At 38.7% G+C, this 22,823-nt stretch overlaps 2 protein-coding genes across 4 annotated transcripts in view; one reads left to right on the top strand and one right to left on the bottom strand.

Moving 5' to 3' along the window:
• Positions 1–1,392, bottom strand: part of WASF1 (WASP family member 1) — a 67,240-nt gene extending 65,848 nt beyond the window's left edge. For 2 of the 3 annotated variants that reach the window (XM_057311147.1, XM_048226132.2), the window contains exon 1: positions 1,142–1,392. The gene's annotated coding sequence lies outside the window, so the exon portion shown is untranslated. The remainder of the gene's footprint in view (positions 1–1,141) is intronic. The other variant, XM_057311148.1, reaches the window with a different exon arrangement.
• A 709-nt stretch (positions 1,393–2,101) lies between these two features.
• The window catches only part of CDC40 (cell division cycle 40), a 51,357-nt gene continuing 30,635 nt past the window's right edge, over positions 2,102–22,823 (top strand). Inside the window, exons 1-3 of the mRNA XM_026511643.4 lie at positions 2,102–2,331; positions 12,824–12,910; positions 20,430–20,559. Of these exons, the coding sequence (XP_026367428.2) occupies positions 2,143–2,331; positions 12,824–12,910; positions 20,430–20,559 (406 nt within the window). The 5' untranslated portion in view covers positions 2,102–2,142. The remainder of the gene's footprint in view (positions 2,332–12,823; positions 12,911–20,429; positions 20,560–22,823) is intronic.

Genomic DNA, 22,823 nt, shown 5'->3' with positions numbered 1-22,823 from the left:
AAATACCTTGTTAACAGAAACTTAGAGCATATGGGAAAAACTGTTTTGAGAGTTCAAAGACTGCATTTATAATTATGAGATAGTACTATCAACAACTAGAAAGATGAAAGTTACCTATCACACATATTAAATTTAAGAACATTAGATGGGTTGAATAACCAATAAATCAATTACCGCACAAGAAATAAGACTTAATACGTGAATCTAGCACCAAAGAAAAAATTAAATTACAATCCAAAGCACACCTTATACAGAAAAGGACAGGATTAGACTGAGTCATATTAAACTATCTAGTCTAGCTGGGGATTAGTTAATTAATCGGCTATAAGACAGGTTGTGAACGTTCAGGTCAGATGTGCTTTCTTTTCATCATTATTCCAGTTCATCACCCGCAAGTGCATGCAAGAGAAGGCGTCAGAGTATCGAAGCTAGGGGGCATGCTGTAGCAAGGGGAAAAGAAAAATGGGAAAGGTGCAATGGATGCTGCATAGTTGAATAATTATCTGGGTGGCACAATGGGCGAGTCCTGCCGACATCGGAGCTGAGTAAGCAGCTCCCTAACTCTGCCCGAGGCACTCCCCCATTACCACGCATCGGAGGCGACCTCCCCGCTGCGCCCCCTCTTCAGGAGAAGAAAGGAATCCCCGCACTCGCTTTACCTTTATGTCTGTAATATAAAGACGCGCGGCGCAAACACGCAAACGCACTAGCCGGCTTTAGAGCCTCCCGCACGTAGCGCAAGCGGGGGCTTTTCCGCCACCTCGGGCTGCAGCCGCCCCCAGAGCGAGGAGGCAAGGGGGTGGCCGGCCAGGGCAGGGGCGCTCAGGAGGTGGCACCCCAGGTGAGACCTGCAGTCTCCCCACCTAGAGCAGCCTCGGGCGGCCCCTGCAACCGATACCCAGGCGCGCCGGCTGGCTACCGTCTCCCTCGGCACCCAGCCCGGCTGGCGGGTGGGCGGCCGAAGCTCCGGAAACCCGCGAATGGGGGTGGGGGCCGTCGCGGGGGCGGCGCGCCCATCCCCGTCACCTTTGCGGGGCAAGAGCGCTACACACACCTCTCTCCATTCTGGCCAGTGAGAAAGAGTTCCTCTCCCAGCACCCTGTCCCTACCAAAAAACAATTCCTGAGAGACTCGCGCTCACCGTGAAATCATGGGGGGCTCTTGCCTTACCCCGTCTTCATGCTTCGGTGGCGGCCGCCGGTCCCCCTCAGCTCCCGGGACTCCACCTAGAGCCTCCAGGAGCGACAGGCTCCTGCGTGGAATCCGCTCCGGGCAGCGGCCGAGGCACCGGGCTTCTGGGAACGCCGCCTGCGGCGCCCGCCGGTCGCCGGACCCACCGTGTGCTCGACGCGAGCGAACAACACCGAGAGCCGCCGCCACCGCCCCCCGCCCGCCCCCTCCCCGCGCGCGACGCTCCACAACCGGACGCAGGGATCCGCGCCTGAAGCAGGGGGGACCGCTGGCCCTCGCCACTTAATCTCCCATCCTTCCCAACAGGAGCTATTCTCCACCACTCAAGGTCTTCCAACTTAAGAGTCTCTCTTTCCTCTTCTCCCAGTGCCTAGGTGCAGCCGTGGTGGAAAACTCAGCTTTCTCCCACTCTCCCAATAGAGGGAATGAATACGGCTTTCCCCCCCATTTCCTGAGGCTGTATGGTATTGCCCAATCCTCAATTTGGGGGAAGGGGACGGAGAGAACAGTGCTTGGCCAGGGAGTGAGGGAAGATGATAGCCAATTGAATGAACCATCCATTCAGGGGAGGGGTTGAAGAGAGGCCTGCCCACTTCGCCCCTCCCCTCGCTCCAAACTACACTTCCCACTGTGCCTCTCCCACTTCCCGCCGCGCTGCACGCCGGGAGTGTAGGACCTCGCGGCCTCAAGGTATTTCGGAACTCGTAGTCTTTAATCCAGCCACATAGGTCCTGAAAGTTATAAAGGTATTATAATTCTATTTCCCTAGATAAATTTTTTCATATTCTCGGTTCTCCTATACGTATTAAATACTAATTAATGTACAATCCAAAATTTTGTAAGGGAATTCTTAGCAAAGGAAGTAAATAATGTGTGTTATGGTCATCTGTCAGGACCTGGGAGCAGCTTCTTCCGCCCGGGCCTGGTCTCCGCAGAGGATCTGTTGCCGTCATGTCGGCTGCGATTGCAGCTCTGGCTGCGTCCTACGGTTCGGGTTCAGGGTCCGAATCGGACTCGGACAGTGAGGGCGGACGGTGTTCCCTGCCAGCCGCCGACTCCCTCATGCACTTGACGAAATCAGCTTCGACCAAGCCCTCTCTGGCAGTGGCGGTGGACTCGGCTCCGGAGGTGGCAGTTAAGGTAAGCTCTTTGGCCACTGATGCAGTGCGGGATTGTCTGCTTCTGCTCCAAAATCCGAAAGTCTCCTATTAGGCCCCGGGTTACCTGTTCCTCAGTGCTGAGATATAAGTTGCTAACGCTCGGATCTCTTCTTCCTACATGCATCTTCCTCGGGAGAAGCCGGGACTTGGAAGTTCAGGACAGCTCTCCACAGCTCCCCGCTCTTGCCTCCCGCCAGCAAGCAAGTGGGAAGGGGAGTGGGGGGGTTGTGAAACTTGAATTTATTGTGATTAGGATGTGGCCTGGGTAGAGCAAGTGTAAATCAGAACTGCCCAAACTAGAGTATGTATCTTCACTTGAAGTGAGTAATGGCCTGGGCTTTGTTTCTGAAGTTAGAACTAGATCCCGGCTCCACCACTTCTGTGAACTTGGGCAAGTTATACACCCTCCTCTGTTTCATCGCCTGTACAGTGGTGATAATTTTAGAAGTACATATCTATATGAGAGGGTTATGTAAAAATTTAAGTGAAATGATACAAATGTAGCTGATCGCACAGAGCCTAGTATCTAATAAAAGTACAATAAATGTTAGTTTAACCCTTGTGGTTATATATGTCAATATAGTGAGAAAAGGCCTTGGGTTTAAGAAACAGTGTGCTTGATCTCAGTTGAGGAAGGTGATAGAGGGAGAAATTGGGTTGTGTGGATCATTTAACAAATATTTACTGAAGACATGTTATTTGCCAGGAACTATTCTAGGGGCTGAAGACACAGAGGCCAACAAGCCAGACATCTTTGCTATCTTGATGCATACATGCTAGTGGAAGAGGCAGCCAATAAAATGTGAGCAAATACAGTGGTAACAGATTGGACTGAGTACAATGAAGGGAAAAAAAAATGAGTTTCGTGATAGAGAATAAGGTAGGAGTATGACTTCCGTAGATTGATCAGGGAAGTCTTTTCTGAAAAAGCAGCTCTGAAGAAGGAGAGACCAGCCATGTGCAAGATAAGGCGAGAGTTTCTAAAGGAGATGCAAGCTTTGAGATGACAAAGAGCCTAGTGTGTTTGAAGATCTGAGGAAAGGTTGGTGTGTCTAGAGCCAGAGGAAAGCATCCACCAGTTGGTAGTATAGGCCCAGTAGAGCCTAATGGGAATGATCAGAAGCTCAAGATGTGGGATGGGAGGCAGTGTGCAAAAATTACTTTGTACTTAAGATGTTTCCTATGGAATTGTCAAATCAGTATGTTGTATACCTGAAACTAATATAACATTGTATGCTAATTGTACTTCAATAAAAAAAAAATCAATCAAACAAACAAAAAATGTTCCCAAGTCTAGTGTTATGACTTTAAGTCTTCTGCAAGTTTTTATGAGTTTTACTTTTTATTAATAGAATGGTATGAAAAAAATGCTTAGGATCCTCCTATCTTTATAACAAAACAAACTCCCCAAACTTGTATCACCCCAGCAACCTGAGTTGTCATTCTTTTGCACAGCTTCATTCTTTGGAGCTCTCACTTCATCTCATTTTCTCCTCAACCAAGCGTAACCTAGCCCTACTCTCTTAGAAAACTACTTACTCTCCCTAAGAAATGCTGAGAACTTATCAAGTTCTGCTATCTGACTTGAATGTCTGCATCAAGTGACACTTAAATAGGTCTTGTTTCTTGAAACTTTCTCTCCCTATGGCTTCTGTAGGGCTATCCTCGGTCTTCCAAAACCCTGCTCCTCTGTGCTCCCTTGTATGTTTCCTGCGACTCTGCCTTTAGTCCCCCTTTCACCTCTCATGTTCTCTCATGCCTTCAACCTCAGTCGTGCTTCTGATACCTCACAGGTGAACACTCTGAAGTGGTTCACACAGGCGTTGGAATCGAGACTGTCAGGATTCCAATACTGCTCCAGCACTCACCCAAGTGCTCACGTTGGATGAGTTACCTAAGTGCTCTGTGCCAAAGATCTTTCTCATCTGTAAAGTGGGGGTGACACTAGGACCGATCTTGTGGATAGACTTGTCGTAAAGCACATTAAGCACTTACCACTCTCTCAGACACACTGTCCCTACTATTTCCAACTCTAAACTCCTTTCTAGCTCCAGAACTACTAAACTCTCTCTCTCGAGGGTTTTCAGGCACCTCCAATCCAATGTGCTGAAAAATTAACACTTTTTTTCCCCCTCATGATCCACCTCACCTGTTTTTCCCGTTTTGGTTAATGATCCCACAACCCACTTATTAGTCCAAGCCAAAATAGAAGGGTCTTCCTTTTCCTTCCTCCTCAACCCCTGAAGCTAGTCATTCAGCTGGTTCTAAATTTTCTGCTTCATTAATTTCTCTCGAATTAATTTTTTCCTCTCCATTTTCACTGATACAGCCTTACTTCATGTCTTCCTTACTTCTCCCAGGAGCCATTCTTGTTTTTCCTTTCTCTTTCAACCCCTGCTTCTGGGTCATGGGTCCTGTCATCGTGACACAATGGTATTTATCAAATATTTTATTTCAGATTCTTATTTCTTTGCAAGACTATTATAATAACCTTCCAACTGATCTTTCTTTTTCTTTTTCTTTTCCTTTCTTGTTTCCTAGTGCCATATTCCATTCTTTCCTTCACAGCGCACCCAAAGTAATCTTTCTAAAGTCCAGCGTTTTATCACTTTCCTGCCCAAAGACACTGTGTTACTACTGGATAATTTCTAAGTTCCTTGTGTAATGTGAGGCCTGCCATTCTCCCGTGCTGAACTCTCTACAAAATAAGCCCCCAAAGCCTTATTTTCTTTTTTTCTCTCAAGACTTTTGTCCATACTTGTCTCTGTACATGGAAATCCCTTTCCTTGTTCCTCATGCTGCCTCCCCGCCCAGTTCTACTGTCCTTCCATCTCAGTGCACGTTTCCTCCTCTGTCTGTCCAGGCAGCCCTCCTTTGTGCCTCAGATGTAGCACTTCCTGCATTGCTGTGACCTAGCATTTTCTTTACCCTGAACTATTGTGAGACCCTGGGGGCCAGAGATGGTTGTGTCTATTTATTTTCATGTCTCCTATGCCTAGTATACAAGATAGAGGGAAATATATTTGGTGAAAGAATAAATGAAAAAGTAAGTGAAAAAGAAAGTCTTGAAAAAGCATGTACATTGATTGGGTGGGGGCAAGGGAATGTTTCTAGAACTCACTCTGTTCAGTCACCTCAAGTTTTAAGTGAGATCATCCAGGAAGAGAGGTCGCATAAGGGACCAAAGGTGCATTAGAAGCAGAGCACAAAGATGGAGCTGGATGCCCCCTCTTCCCCAGTCGTTGGAAGTTCTATGATGAGAGAGTCAGGGACGTTAATTATCACTAGTTTGTGAACCAACACGTGCTTATATGCCAAACAAATAGGATAAAATATAAAATTCCCACATTTGAAAATTATGAAATTATACTTCTCAATAACTCATGAGCCAAAATAAAAAATAATGATAATGGAGAATATTTTGAACTGAATAATAAGGAAAATAATACCAGAACTTGTGAGGCGCAACCCTAGCAGTATTTTTTTTTAAGTATAGTCTTAAATACAGGTAATGGAGAAGACAGGCAGAAAGTTAGTATGCTAGGCATCCATACTTTTGGATTGATTTTTTTTTTTTATCATTCCATTCTATTCCTGTATTCATTTGTAAATTATGTCCTCAGTTTCTGCTCTTTGAGTGGTTACCTGTAGACATTAAAACATATCTGAATTTATCAGTACTTTTGCCTCTTACTGAACAGTGCAAAAACCTTAGAATACTTCAATTTTATTAACATTCCCCTACCCCTACTTTAGCTATTATTGTCCTGTATTTTTAATATATATTTAAACATCAGAAGATGAGGGTAAGCTAAGCTGATTCTTGTATCTTATACGCAAGAGGTTGCTTTTTTCTCCCTGTAGTGCGTACTTCATGTCCTCTTGTGAGGGTTAACTGGTGGCAACTGCTTGTAGTTTTAGTTTGTCTTTTTTTTCCTTTATAGATTTATTTCTTTATTTGAGAGAGAGAGTGATTGAGTGAGCGGGGGTGGGGGGGGGCGGGGCGCGGGGGATAGAAGGAAAGAATCCCAAGCAGACTCCCCACTTAGCACAGAGCCCCACATGAGGCTGGATCCCATTACCCCGAGATCATGACCTGAGCTGAAGCCAGGAGTTGACCGCTCAGCCAACTGAGGCACCACCCACATGCCCCCTCAGTTTGTCTTTAAAATGTTTTTACTTAAACCCTCTTTCTTGAAAGATCTTTTCACTGGCTTTAGTTTACTTAACTGGCAATTTTTTTCTCTCAGCATATTTAAAATATTCTATTTTCTGATCTTCACTGTCACTGATAACAAGTCAGCTGTCAGTGTAGCTTTTTTCTTTTTTCTTCAGAATGCTTTTAAGACCCTTACCCTCTGCCCCCTTTTGGGGGGTGTAGTTTCAGTCTTTACATTCATTATGGGATACCCAGGTGTGGATTTCTTTTTGTTTGTCCTGCTCAGAATTTGTGGGGTTTCTTTAATTGGAAATTGATTGGTTTGGCGTGTGGATTGTCAATGTTTCTCGAAAGTTCTCAGTTCTTATGTCTTCACATATTATTTTAGTCCTGTTCTCCAATGTATGATAATTATTCTCTGTTTAAAAACGTATTTTAATGCAACACTGTCACATTTGGCACTTTGGAAATCATGTAATGAACCTTATTGGGTTACAAGAGTTGCTTGTTAATTGACTTTAAAATTAAAAAAATAAAAACAGACCCAGCTTCCTCTCATTTTAGTCCATGACTGTGTTACTTTTCCCCAATGCATTCCCTGCTTTAACATAGCCAACTTGAGTAAAATGAAAATTCTGCCTCTAATTTTCAGCATATTTTAAAATTTCTTCTTTTTGGGTGATCTTTCTCATACTCCTGAACTTCAAATAGATCACCTTTTTCCTCTGCGTTTGTTGAGGGCCAAACCCAAAGGATATCTTTATGTGAATTTCTATTCTTTTATCTCATCCATGTAAACTTCCATCTTAGGAAGTTTATTCATTTCTACTTTTGGGGGGGAGCTATAAATTTTGGGGGGGGAGCTATAAACTGATAAATAGTTCATAATAATGATTAATATTTGTTTTCTGCTTTATGGTTTACAAAGTGCTTTCCCATCTATTTTCTTATTTGTACATAGTAAAAAATGTGAAAAGGACTCAAAAGTAAATATTATCTCATTTTATTCTCAAATTACTTTGAATCAACAGAAGATAACCTGTTCAAACTTATTTGACCCATAGGGTACCCTTCACTCACTGTACTTTAATTTTTATGGATAATTAAAACTGAATAGAAGTCCTCTGTAGTTCTGTGGTAATTTCAATTGCATGCTTAATTATTACTAAACTCCTCTTGGGTATTAAAACAAGGTTGTGGTATTGTCCAAGTTTTTCTAATTAAGTGTATAATTAATTAATAACTCTTCATTTTCTGGAGGGTTGTTCAATTTGTTCTACAATTTTAGCAGGAACCAGAGACTGGGACCTATTTATATTTTTTATTAGTTGCCACTGTCGTGTATATAAGAGTAATTCTTTTTAAATTGTATTTTGCATTTAAAATTTGGTATCTCATGATACTCTGTTCAAAATAATTCAAATTTAAAATACTTGTAGTCGGAACAATCTGGTAAACCATATTATAAAGTGGTTCTAGAAACTGTATTCTGTGAAATCCACTAGGGAGGTAGGAATGTGGCTAAACCTTGTTATTTTAAGCAGTTTATACTAGAGTTAAATACTAAGAAATGCATTTAATTTAGTTTTTATGCAGTTGAAGCCACTTGTATATGACCTTTTAATTTTATGGTACTGAATTTTTCTACTCAACATTAGGCAGATACTGTCTTTAACCAATGAAGATTCTAGTGTGCATTCTAGGGTAATAATTCACCCTTGAACAATGCACTGTGCAGTTGAAAATCTGAGTATCATTTTGACTACCCAAAAACTTAACTACTGATAGCCTACTGGTGACGGAAGCCTTACTGATAACATAAATAGTCAATTAAAACATACTTTGTCATGTGTATTTTATACTATATTCTTACAATAAAGGAAGCTAGAGAAAAAATGTTATGAAGAAGATCATAAAAGAAAATACATTTACAGCACTGTACCGTATTTATTGAAAAAAATCTGCATATAAATTCAAACCCATGTTGTTCAGGGGTCAGTTGTATATGTATCATATTTTAGGTGGCCCAGCATCTGAATCCTCTCCCTAAGAATCTTAATGTGAGGAACAGCCCTTGCTGCCCCCAACCTCTGGAGGCTGAAAGCCCAGATTCTTGTTCTCCCAGCTCCCTTCAGCTAAGGCTGGGGACGGTAACTTCGGCTGACCAGACAAATGCACTCACCTAAATTCTAATCTAAACCTAATCCACAAAGAAGCAAGGGAAGAGAATATGTTAAGTGGCAGTGGGGGCCAACATCTAGTTTCTCGGGCCAGTAGGCTCAACAGCAGAATCCAGTAGTGGGCACAATAGTAATGATGTTCAGTGATGGTGAACTCTTGTCCTCAGTGGACTGGTTCTGTGATATGATTGATTTTAATTGTGATTCCATCTGTATACTCACCCTAGTTCCCCAAACTGATTCTCCACCCTTCTTGGCAATTCTAAGACAAAAGGTGTCATACTCAAAAAGATTCAATACTGTTTAATCGGTCTGTAAGGGTTTCAGCTGCTTTCAGCTAAGAACCCGAACTGATAATCTGCTGGTGATTTTTTTGTTGTTGCTAATTGGGTGCCTTTAACATCGTTCCTTGTGGCTACTTGAAATTTTTCCCCTTCTCATTTTCTGTTAGCATCTTGGGGTAAGTGACTTAATGTTGCTAGCACTTATTTCATAGAAGTGCTGTAGGAATTATATGAGATAATGTGAGACAACATTAAGGTCGTTAAACCCTTTTTTTTCATAGCACTTACCCTCTTCTAGCAAACTATATAATTCACAATAAATGTATTGCTTATTGTCTGTCTCCCTCACTAGAATATAAGCTCCAAAAGGACAAGGAGCTTTTTCTATTTCTATGGGCCTAGAACAATGCCTGGCACATAGTAGGCACCCAGTCAATATTTGTTGGTTGTATAAATGAATTTGAAGTTACCATACTTGCTTTGTGAAGAGGCCTGTGCCCCCAACTACACAAAGAAAATAAGATCGGTTATGAGTTCCAACATCTCCCATCAGCTCCAGACATCATCACCCATCATCCATCCTTGTTTTTGTCCTCTCTCTTTTGTCTCAGAGAGGGCTCTCCTCTTCTCAGAAGATAACCTTACAGCTGTGTCCTGGCTTTGTTCCTGTGTTTCTCCCTACTCACTCATATCTGGTAGCTAATACTTGACTAAATCTTGGTTTAGTCTTTTCTTGAGGGAAAAAACAAACTTAATTTTACCTCAAAAAGCCTTCAATCTGGCACCCATCTCTTCTTTTCTTTATTGCCAAATGTCTTGAGAGAGTAAAACTTATTACTGTCTTGTTTTTCTAAATCCTTAGTTATACCTCTGCCTCTTATGACTGCTTTTCCATGCTCTACCCCACTACCAGAATCGCTCTGGCAAAGGTTTTATGTGACGTAATTGCCAAATTTAATGATCTTTAGTCAGCCTTCATCCTCCTTCTCAATGGATTTGACTTTTTCTTTTTTCAATTTACAAATATTTATTGAACATGCACTGATTACCCTGCATTCTACTAGGCAGTGAGAATATAATATGTTAGTAAAAGTCATGTGCAACAAATCATATAATGTAACAATTGCTATAAGGAATTACGTAAAACATTCCTTAGGATTATGGAAAGGCAGTTTTCCTGAGCCAAGAGAAGGGAACGTATAGGAGAAAATAAGAAGATGACATATTATGATATAATAAAGGGAAATGCATTAGGAACAAAGACAGTAACATTGCCAGCAGTACAGCAAGGGTGAAAGTGCTTGATATTTTTAAAAATAAGTAATTTGTCTAATAAGACAAAGGTGGGAGTGTATGACCAGATAAGGAGGTGTGATAATAGATGAGGCAAGCTATGATGAAGTCTGGACTAGGCTAGTAGGGACAAGGATGGGAAGGACAGTAGAAGTAGGGTTGCTGGAGAGCTATTTCAGAGGTAGAATCAGTAAGACTCAGTGCCTTATTTGTTAGTGGGTCAAGGTGGAAGCACAGAATGAGATTTTGCAGAGTGTGTGATGCTGTGGAACAGCCGTATCATGTAGTTTAGGAGGCAGTTAGGTGTATGGATCCAGAGGCCGGGAGTGTGGTCAAGATTGCAGATAAAAATTTGAGGTGGAGATTGAAGTCCTGAGAAAGAGAAGATAAGGTAAAGATATGGACAGTTATGAAACTAGAGAAGATAGAAGTTTAAGGGAGTCATACTTGAGGAACCCTATCTTTGAGAAGTAGAGAAATTAAGTTTCCTGCTTTGGGTGAGGGTTGCTTTAAAAGTGGTAAAATTTTGGAACACTAGTTGTATGCCTGTTGTATTGCTTTTGTTTGCTTGTTTTCTAGTCTTTAGTCATCAGTTGTTCTAAGTCTATCACATCTTTTGTCAGTGGCATTGCTTCTTCTCCAGCATCACTGCCAACTTCATGATATCTCATTAAAAAAATTTTTCAGTATTACTTTGAATTGTGTTTTGTATTGTGTTGACAGATGTATCTTACATCAGCAAAAGGCCAACAGAATAAAGATGGTGATTTGATAGGGATAATTCTAGGGGTCGAGGATACATTTGTGCATATGAAATCCAACTTGTATAGCTTATACTTTAGTAAGGGGCAGTAGACAATAAATATATGTGTCAGATGATGATAAATATAATGGAGAAAAATAAAGCAAGGTAAGAGGAAAGTAGAAAAATTGAGCAGAGACCTGATAAAAGAGAGAGAACAATCATGTGGATATCCAGGGAAAGAACATTCCAGGGAAAGGAAATACTGTACGCAGAGACCCTGAGGCAGGATTGACTTTTGGTGAATTCTAGGAATAGCAAATGAACCAGTGAGGCTGGAGTTGATGAGCACCTGTACCGGACTTGATGAAGACAGAAGTTTGTGGGGGCAAGTTTGGCGGGGAGAGATCCCTCTGAGATCTCGGAAGAGGAGGAAAATTCTCAACCAGTTAGATTCAAACATCCTCATTTTGTAATGGCAACTCTGTAATTCTACTTTACTGAAATATAATTTATAGATGATATGTAACTTCTTTAAAAATTTCAAAATATAACTTGAGTGCCCTAATTAAAGGAAAGGTATTTATAGCCTGTTAAATATGTGAATGAAACATGTACGAATAACATGTTTTTAATATGTAAATACTCAGGCAGGACAATACAGGAAGATAAAAATGCCCTATAACACCACCCTAGGGAACCATACTTACTTTCTGAGAACAACTGGTAATGAGCCTTTAGGCCTTCATTAGGCTTTTACTCTGAGTGGAGAAGCTACCTGAGGGTTTAGAGCAGGAGTAACATAATCTTGAAAAATCACACAGCTTCCTGCATGGAGCAAGGCTGTGGGTGAACAAGGGTAGAAGCAGGGAGCCCACTTAAGAGGCTGTTACAATAATCAGGTGTGAGTTGGTAAAGTGGACTATGAGATGACCGTGAAACAGGACTTGAGAAGTGGTTGAACTTTAGATGTATATAGAAGGTAGAGGATTTGTTGATGGATTAAAGATACAATGTGAAAGAAAGAGGAATCAAGGATAACTTCAGGAGTTTCTGCCTGAGCAAATGTAAGGCTGGAAGAAGTCATTGAGCAGGGGGAGACCAGAAGTTCCCTTTGGGGTGTATTAAGTTTGAGATGTCTGTTAGGCATCCTGGGAGAAAAAATGTTGAGCTAAATGTTAGATACCTAAGTCTTAGAGTTCAGAGGTGAGGTCCAGGCTAGAGATACCAGTTTGAGAATTATATTTGTGGTAGGTGGTGTGGTTACACAAAATAGAGATCACCAGTGGTTCTCTAGTGGACATGAGATTTTTATGTTCATTGAACTGGGGGATGAATTTCAGAAGGTTGAAACACTGGCATGGAGTGTAAGATTTAGATTTAGAATATTAGGGCCCTGCCACTTCTGCAGCCTGGAACCATGTGCCATATGGGTATATGTCTAATAAAGTTTGCTGAATAAAGAAGGAGTTGTCCTGAATTTGGGACCAGAGATTAGGTCTTTCGAGTTCATAAAAAAGAGGAGTTGGACTCTCTTAATGTGAAACTTTGAGTAGCTTATTAGCTTGTTTAGAAATTTTTAATTTGTTCAGATGGGATAAAGTCAGCATTTTGAAAGGAAAAAATGTTATGCATTCTAACCTTTTTACCTACACACATTACTTTTAGTCTCTGAGTATTAGAATTATTAATCATATGACACTAGTATAATAATCATAAAATTGGTATTAAAATAGCTAGTGTGACCTTAATATCATTTCCAGAATAAAATGATTATTTGTCAGAAATTTAATGTTCTTTTGGTTTTCTTTTAGGAAGATTTGGAGACTGGAGTTCACATTGACCCTGCTGTCAAAGAGGTTCAGTATAATCCTACCTATGAGACCATGTTTGCTCCTGAGGTGAGAAAACATTATATTTAAGATTCTGCCTTTTGCTAAAGCATATGAATTATACATAAGTAGATAAACAGTTGGCAAATTTTTCAGAGTTTTCTCAGAAGAGTATACTACTTAAACTTTGAAAAAATATGTCCTGTTGTATGTCAATTATATCTCAATTTTTAAATAAATAGAAAAGAAAATGTACTTTTAAAAAATCCACTACTGTTGGGGCGCCTGGGTGGCACAGCGGTTAAGCGTCTGCCTTCGGCTCAGGGCATGATCCCGGCGTTATGGGATCGAGCCCCACATCAGGCTCCTCCGCTATGAGCCTGCTTCTTCCTTTCCCACTCCCCCTGCTTGTGTTCCCTGTCTCTATCTCTGTCGAATAAATAAACAAAATCTTTAAAAAAAAAAAATCCACTACTGTTTATCTACCAACATACAACATCTGATAGAATGGAATGATGTCTTTTGGAAAAAGGAACTTTTTAAATATCTGATTCTTAGATGTGAACGTGGTTAGCATCTTCCTCAGTACTGTTAAGGGACTATTATAAATTAACCATAAGGGAGAAAAAACTTGTTTTATTAGCATCATCAGTGCATAGAATATTATGAAACATCAGGTTACAAGTGCTCCTGTGCTAAATGCTCAGAAGAAGTGCCATCCTAGCGTGTTCACTGCTCGCGAGTAGTCACAGTGTGTATTGCCTGCTCTGGGTGAGACATCTTATGATGGTGGTGATGATGGTGGTGGTGATGATGATGGTGATGACAGTGATGATGATGCTAAATGGTGATGGAAGCATAAAGAAGATGAGGAAGGGAAAAAGGCAAAAAAAAAAAAACTAGTGAAAATTGTCCATTTAGGAAAGTCTTTGTAGAAAAAATTAAATTTCTCACTATTTTGTTTTTAAAAATGGAAAGAATGCTTGATTAAGAAAATAGAGATGCCAAGGGGCGCCTGGGTGGCACAGCGGTTAAGCGTCTGCCTTCGGCTCAGGGCGTGATCCCGGCGTTATGGGATCGAGCCCCACATCGGGCTCCTCCACTGTGAGCCTGCTTCTTCCTCTCCCACTCCCCCTGCTTGTGTTCCCTCTCTCGCTGGCTGTCTCTATCTCTGTCAAATAAATAATAAAATAAATCTTTAAAAAAAAAAAATAGAGATGCCAGAAAATGGTCATTATAAAACAAAATAAGCCATCAGGAGGAGGATTTTTAAGAAACACTTTAAAAATGGGGGTAAGGAGCCATATTTTATTGCAACTGGGTGGAGAAAGATGTACTTTTTAATATTTTGTTTTTAGCATGTAGTCATTGTCCTTTTTTTTTTTTTTTTTTTTTGATAAAGCAGAGTCATAAAGCTGTTTCATATAATTTGCCTGCTCAGGTTTCTGTAGTCACTTAAAATACGGCAATTGAAATATGTAGCGGAGCCGATGATGTCAGTGGTAGTATTTAGACTGTGCTCTAGCAGTTCCCTGGGTGTACAGTAAGCAAAAAATCTCTTTCTCATACTGCAGCACATTTTAAATTTTATTTTATTTTTCTTAAATCCTTCTAGTCTGTTGAACCTGTAGACTGTTTCATATCCCTTGGCACCATTTTAGCTGGCACAGTGAAGAAAGGTTATATATTATATATAGGCTTCATGATTTTTTAAATGAAAAGTGCTTCAGTAAAACAGGACCACTAATTACAGAAAAAGAAAATTTGGAAGTAGCGTGGTGTGTGACATTCCTATGTCAGTGCATTTTATATGAAGTCTGTTTCTCTTCCATTTTTACATCTCATGCATAACTAATATATTGCTGTGTGATTATAGTTTTCGAAATTTAGAAGATTAAGATTTTTTTTGGTGATACTGATGAGGAATTAGGCCTATCATTCTCTTTCTGAAATTACCAATCCTTTTAAAAGGTATTCTGGGTTTTTTTCTCATGGTACGTAGCCTCACGTTCAAAATATAGATTAATTTATGTTAGGAACACTGATGCTTGTCATGATTTTAAGACGAGAGATGAGATTGACAAATGAAGAAAAATTACTATTTTTCCTGGTTGCCAAATGAACTGTCTGTTACATAATAGATTATTACCTTTGAATTTTATGAGTAGGATCTATATCATTTGACAAAGTATGAAAGGTGTTACCAGGAACTTTGCTTAATGAAATTCAAGTTCCCATATCTTAAGAATCCATTGTTAGAAAAAGATATAATCCTTCTCCTCAAGCTACTGTTTACCAGAGATGAGATGTTCAGTGTTATTTTTAAAAAGATAGAGACCAGACTGTTTCCTATAATGCCTAAAGTGCTATTCAGGTTAAGGGAGAGATTGTATCTGGTTGTGAAGATAAGAAAAAGTTGCATGGAGGAAGAAGTATTTACAATAAGCAATAAAGTCCAGGTTAAGAACATGAGATTTGGGGTTAAATACAGTGCTTATTAGCTCCGGTGTAACCTTGGATTACCTCAGTTTTCTCATAGGTAAAATGAAGACAACTTCTCCTTTACCGAGTTATATGGATACATGCAGTAATGTATAACATGGTTAGGAAACTCTCTGGCACAGAGTAAGCATTTAGTAAATAGCAGCCCTTGTTGTTATCTATGTTACTGTTATTGGCATTGATGCTAGGAAGGCTTTTACAAGGAAAGTTTCCAGACAGAAGAGAAAAACATTTGCTAAATCATAAAAGATCCAAAGAACAGGAATACTTTAATCGTTGTCAATAAGGGAGAGTAGGGAGGTAAGACTAGAATGGTAGTTTATATAGTGTTGCACAGGGATCTTGGGGCCAAGGTAAGCAGTTTGGTCTTGATTTAATAGATGATAAATAGATTTTTAAGGTTCTTATTAAAGAGTGGCATAATCAAAGCTGAATTTTGTAGGAAGGCTAATTTGGTAAGTGTTTGCATGATGGCAAAGAACAGGGATAGAAACTAATGAAATAAAACTTACCATTTATTACTGTATGCCAGGTACCATACTGAGGGATTTATATATTTGTGTACCTTATCTCTTTTGTCTTCACAATAATCCTGTGAAGTAAGTACTCTAATCCCTATTTTATACTGGGGAAACCAAGTCTCAGGTTATACTGCCAGCAAGTAACATATTTGGGAATGTGAGTTCATATCACTCCTAACAATTGTTCTGTGGCTGGAAGACCAGTTTGCAGACCATTATGGGATTTGCATGTTACACTCCTATGCACATACTTTGACTTTGCTAGTTCAGTAATTTAACTGAATTGACTTTTATTTTATAAAACATGTTTTCCCCCCCAACCAAGGACTTTTCCTAAATGGTCCAGATAGCTTTCTCAAATTATAGACAGAACTTGAAGAGATAATAGCCCTTGCTTTAGTCCCCTGATTTTCTTCATTTCACTCAATCCTTTTTGGATCTACTTAGAGAAAAGTGTATTTGTTAGCTTTTCAAGACTCATGTAAAACCCATAAGCCTGGGAGATTTTCAGATTTAAAATAATAGTACTTTTAGGAATAGAAAAAATATCAAAGTTAAAAGGAAAAAAAATCCTAGTTTCTGTTAAAAATCTGGCCATAGGGCTGCTAGAAATATTAATGTTAGGATGAACTTTAGAAATCCGATAGTGCAGCTCTTTTCTTTCATAGATGAGGAAACTGAGACCTAAGGTCATAGAACTCACACTAATAAAATATTCTTTTATTAGTAATATTTAAATCGTGCTTTTATGTCTTAAAAGATTGAGGTATTCAGCCAATTAAATGGAATGGTGGTGATCTTCTACAAATTTGTGGAAAATAATTAAGTTATTCAACAAGCTCTCTTACCTTAAAGTTTGTGTTTAAACATTGATGACTGCAATAAATATTAATGAAAAACTTATTAGCAATCTAAGTATAATATGATTATTAGTTCAGTAATTTGGAGGGGCGTTCTATATGTAAACTTATTATTATGATTTCATATAGTCGGGTTTTACCAGTGTTAAGTTTTAATTCTTGTGATGTTATGTTATACTACTAAGACGTTGACCCTCAAGCATTCTACCTTCTGAAGACTTTTGAGAACCACTGTCTTACAATACACAGATTGCTTAGATTTATCTACCAGTGTCTTAACAAATTAAAAACGCTTTTCTCAGGGCCCCTGGGTGGCTCAGTCGGTTCAGCCTTGGACTCTTAGTTTCGGCTCAGGTCGTGATCTCAGGGGTCGTAGGATCTGTCTCTGTGGGGCTCCACACTCCGTGGGGGATCTGCTTGGGATTCTCTCCCTCTGACCCTCTCCCCCCACACACACGCACTCTCTCTCTCTCTCTCTCTCTCTCAAATAAATGAGTCTTTTTAAAAAATGCTTTTCTCCTATTTTATAAATAAATCACTACTTCACTCAGGTGAAAGATGTAAGCATACTTAGGAACATCCTGAAGTGTAGTGATCTGAATTATGAATTAATACTTAAATATGTATATTTTATATGGGAGATTAAGATTATAATTGACTGTGGTGTACTTCAATATGGTCTTAGCTAAAAACTGTTAAATACTCATACCTAATTAACTCGAATATGTATTTTTAAAATTCCTTGAATGCAAATTTACTCTTAAACTTAGTTAATTACCAGAAGTTAAAAAGAGATTTGGAAGTCAGTTTTGTGTGTTTTTTATATGCTTTGTTTTTATTTTTTTTTTAAGATTTTATTTTTATGTAGTCTCTGCTTCCAAAATGGGGCTCAGACTTACAACCCTGAGATCGAGTGTCGCATGCTTTCCTAACTGAGCCAGCCAGGCGCTCCTGTGTTTTGTTTTGTTTTTTTTAATAGTTAACCCGGAATTAAAAGAAGTGCATATTCACAGAGACCAGGAACATCTGGGACACAGAGTTTTTAAGTAATTGGGAAGAGCTGAGTTCTGCTGAATAACATTCTCTCCCTTTCTTTGTTGGCATTTATTTAATGTCTCTGAGGTCAGTTCCAGTAGATGCTGGTAACCAGGCAGTTAAGGAGAGCTGAAAGTAGATGGATCCTCCCCCAACCCAGCTTCCTATTAGAAGATTTTTTTTTGTTGTCTCAACATAAATATCTGTAAAATGTAGCACGTTTAAATTTTTAGACTGCTTTAGGAATAGCACCCATAGAAGATACACTTAGCTATAATATGTGGATCTGTATTTATATAGAAATCAAAGTTCCTTAACACTGAGAATTTTTCTTTAAAAGATAGAGCTGATTTGATATGTATGGCTGATAGAAGAATTGTTCTTTTTTTGTAAACTCTTAATAAAATAAGACTATGGAAACTGTATTTTCCTTTTTCAAATTGGAAAGTGTAAACATAACGATTAACTTATTATATGAGTAACAATAATAGTAATAGAGATTTTTATCACTTTAGATTTTTTCCCCAGTAATGTCAGATACTGCTTTGCAGATGATACCTGACTATATTAGGTAGAGCATCTAGGAAACTTTTAAATCACTTTATTATCTTTAATTTTATGGATATCCCTTGTTTTTGTAATAAATTTCATGCCTGAATGAAATTACTCTGACCGCCAGCATTCAGAAGTCTAATTTTTTTTCTCCCCTACATTTCCACCCATCAGCAAGAAGGAACCAATATTGGCTATGAAGTCATGGCACTATCCTTTATTATAATTCAGAATAAATAATAATAAAAGTTTTATATGTAAATCGGATATTTTTAAATTGAATCATTTTAAATATAGAAATGGAAGCTGTCAATATAAAAGAATATTATAGTAATTTATTTTCTTCTGAAGCAGAAAAACCATTAGGCAAGTGTAACATTTAATTTCAGATTTTTGTCCTATCTAGAGAAGGCAGCATTCTGCTTAAGATCAATAACTTACATTTATGGCTCTAGAAATATATCATAGGAAAGGTGGCTTCTAATGGTAGTGACCTAAGATGTCCTAACATCAAAATACTTCATCGTGACAATAGACCTTCCAGAGTTCAAATAAAAATATCCTGTCTAATTCCACTATTTCCAAAGTGGGAAGTTCATTTTATTCTTTATTTAAAAAGAAAATACAGGGGTGCCTGTGTGGCTCGGTCAGTTAAGTGTCTGCCTATGGCTTGGGTCATGATTGCAGGGTCTTGGGATTGAGTCCTGAGTCAGGCTCCTTACTCAGTGGGGAGTCTGGCTCGCTCTCTCACTCTCCCTTTGTGCTCCCCCCCCCTCAAATAAATAAAATCTTGAAAAGAAAATGCAAAATTGGATTTTCCCATTACCATTAATTAAATATCATTAAATTAATAGTGTTTGATATAATCTGGTACTTTTTTTTTTTAAGATTTTATTTATTTATTTGACAGAGAGAGAGAGACAGCCAGCGAGAGAGGGAACACAAGCAGGGGGAGTGGGAGAGGAAGAAGCAGGCTCCCAGCGGAGGAGCCTGATGTGGGGCTCGATCCCAGGACCCTGGGATCACACCCTGAGCCGAAGGCAGGTGCTTAATGACTGAGCCACGCAGGCGCCCCAATCTGGTACTTTTTACCCAATTTTTTAAAAAGTTAGTATGATTGTACACTTAAAGAATGTTACGATGCAGTAGAATCCTAGACTAGGGTTTGTTCTAACCTGGTTCTGCCAGTTAAGAATAAAACTATTGATTCTAGGGCAGATAAAATACATCATCTTTGGCTTTTTTTTTTCATTTCTAACATGAAAAAGAGAATACCTCTCTAACTTTCCAGGATTTTTGTACAGATCAAATTAAATAATATTTGGAAACCGTTATGGAACCTTGAAGCATTATAAACAAATAGATAATAATGTACTATTTTGTGTAAGACTTTCACAGTGTGACTTTTCACAGTAGAGAAATTTTATTTCCATTTGTAATGTCTTTTCTAGGGACTTTTTCAAGCACTTTAATTATACTATCTATTTCCTATTCTCTGCCCGCAGTGGGGTTCTGATTAATCTTTCCTTCATTAGTGCTTTCTATATGCCAGGCACTATGGTAAGTATTGAAGATTTTAAGTCTCTACCTCTGAGGAATTCATAATCTAATGGAGAAGAAACATATATTTTTTAAATCACATCATGGTGCCATTATTGATATAAAAGTCACCAAAAATCATCTTTACAAATTAAAAAAGAGTCACCAAAAATCCCCCAAATCATGGTTTAGACAAAATATAGTTATCAATTATCAAGAGCAGCATTGTCAAATAGAACTTCCTGCAATGATGGAAATGTAGTAGCCAAAATGGCTTTTGAAGTCCTGGAGTGTGGCTAGTGTGACCGAGGAACTGAATATTTTATTTTAATTAATTCAAATTTGAATAGCCACACAAAGACTTAGGTGAGCTGGATTCCTCTCCTTCTGACCTACGGGCTGACAGACACTGCTCATCAGCCATTGCCCAGCTGCACTGAGCACGTGTGGTGAGCGTGTTCCAGATCGGTTACTCAGCCCCTCATGATATAGAGTTGAGAATATATTGTACAATAGTTCTAGTAATTCTAGCTTTATATACTCAGAATTTAAGTTCGTTTTTTTCTTACAACATTGCAGTTTGGACCAGAAAATCCCTTTAGGACACAGCAAATGGCTGCCCCTCGAAATATGCTTTCTGGATATGCTGAACCAGCTCATATCAATGATTTTATGTTTGAACAGCAAAGAAGAACTTTTGCCACATACGGTAAGGTGATAAGATTTACAGTTTCCAGTTCGACATATTTCTGTGTGGATAATCTGTTTTATCTTCTTGCTTTTTAAATTTATTAATCTAGATTCCTTTTTTAAAAACGGTAGTATATTTTCTTAAACGCATCTATAAATATTTATACAAATGGGAAGATGAACTAATATTTTTAACTATCATTCTAAATTTGCTGTGTTTTCTGAATACTAAAAGTAGTCTGAGGTTTTAAAAACGGAATACTCTTTGTTGTACTTGATAATGAACGCTTGTTATTGAATGTCCATCATATGCAGGTTGCTGTTGAAGTTGGTAAATGACCAGATAGTGTTAAGAGGTTACTTTTATTTTTTAATTCCAGTATAATTAACGTACAGCATTATATTAGTTTCAGGTGTACAATAAATATAGTGATTCAACAATTCTGTACATTACCCAGTGCTCACCATGATAAGTGTACTCTTAATCTCCTTCACCTATTTCACCCATCCCCCCACCTACCTCCCTTCTGGTAACCATCAGTGTGTTCTCTCTAGTTAAGAGTCATTTTTGGGGGGGCGCCTGGGTGGCTCAGTCATTAAGCGTCTGCCTTCGGCTCAGGGCCTGATCCTAGGGTCCTGGGATCGAGCCCTGCATCGGGCTCCCTGCTCCACTGGGAGCCTGCTTCTCCTTCTCCCACTCCCCCTGCTTGTGTTCCCTCTCTCGCTGCCACTCTCTCTGTCAAATAAATAAAATCTTTTTTTAAAAAAAAAAATTTTTTTTTTTTTGCTTTATCTCTTTTTTCCTTTGTTCATTTCTTTTATTTCTTAAATTCAACATATGAGTGAAATCATATGGTATTTGTCTTTCTTGGACCAACCTATTTCACTTGACATTATACCCCCTAGATCCATCCATGTTGTTGCAAATGGCAAGATTTCATTCTCTTTTATGGCTGAGTAATATTCCAGTGTATATATATTACATCTTCTTTACCCAATCATCTGTCAGTGGACACTGGGCTGCTTCCATAATTTGGCCATTGTAAATAATGCTGCAATAAACATAGGGTTACATATATCTTCTTGAATTAGTGTTTTCATATTCTTTGGGTAAACAGTAGTAGAATTACTGGATCCTATAGTAATTCTGTTTTTAATTTTTTGAGGAACCTCCATACTGTTTTCCATAGTGGCTGCACCAGTTTGTATTCCTGCCAGTGGTGCACAAGGGTTCCTTTTTTTCCTCATTCTTGCCAACACCTGTTGTTTCTTGTGTTTTTGATGTTAGCCATTCTGACAGGTGTGACATGATACTCATTGTGGTTCTCATTTGCATCCCTGAGGATGAGCGATGTTAAGTGTGTCTTCATGTGTCTGTTGGCCATTTGGATGTCTTCTTTGGGGAAGTGTCTATTCATGTCTTTTGCCCATTTTTCATCAGATTATTTGGTTTTTTGGCATATTCTTTTTATCTTGTTATTTACTGATTGACTTTATTCTGTTTCTCAGATCTTATCTCTGAAATGTTTTCTCTTGTTCATTAAAGGACATCAGGAAATAGAATGGCCACAGATTCATTGTGTAAGATAACTATATCCTATCAGATTTAAGAAAGTTAACATGCACACAGGATTGGGAATCTCCTCTAAAAGAAGGTGGTCTTTATAACGTCCTTGTTGATAGTTCCTGGTCACTGATACCAGATTTGCTAATATTTGGTGGTGCCCTTCCTTTCTCTTTCTATAAGCTCATCTGTGTCTTTTTGCCTATTGTAGTTGGGATCTTCTTTATAAATCAGTTACTTATGCTAGTGTTTCTTTCCAAAAAGGTAATTGAAAAAGAAAACTTAGAATTTTACAACAAATTTTATAATCACATCTTTAGACATCAGTAAATTGTCTCTTTTTTTTTCTTTAGTTTTCTTTGCAATCAGAATTCTACCTCTTCCTTTTATTTCTTATAGAATTTGTTTTAAGTTCTGAACAAATTTTTCTACCTTCTCTGCCATTAACTTCCATTATTATAAGATAGGATTAAAAAAGGTTAAAAAAAAAACAGCATCATGTGAAATATATGTATTCAGTGATGCTTTTTAATAGTAGTTATTTTCGTTAAATAATATAAACAAATTTTAAACTTTTAGGAAAGAGAGAAGAAAAAGGTTACCTATAATCCCACTATACTAACATATCTACTGTTAGCATCATGATCTTTATCTCTCCAAGTTACTCTATACTATAATCAGTCTATACAAAAAAATTTGCATCTCATCTTTTTATTCAG

Source organism: Ursus arctos, unplaced genomic scaffold (assembly GCF_023065955.2).
Source record: "Ursus arctos isolate Adak ecotype North America unplaced genomic scaffold, UrsArc2.0 scaffold_13, whole genome shotgun sequence".
Lineage (NCBI taxonomy): Eukaryota > Metazoa > Chordata > Mammalia > Carnivora > Ursidae > Ursus > Ursus arctos.
Note: the sequence above shows the minus strand (reverse complement) of the source record. Positions and strands in the feature narration are given on the sequence as shown.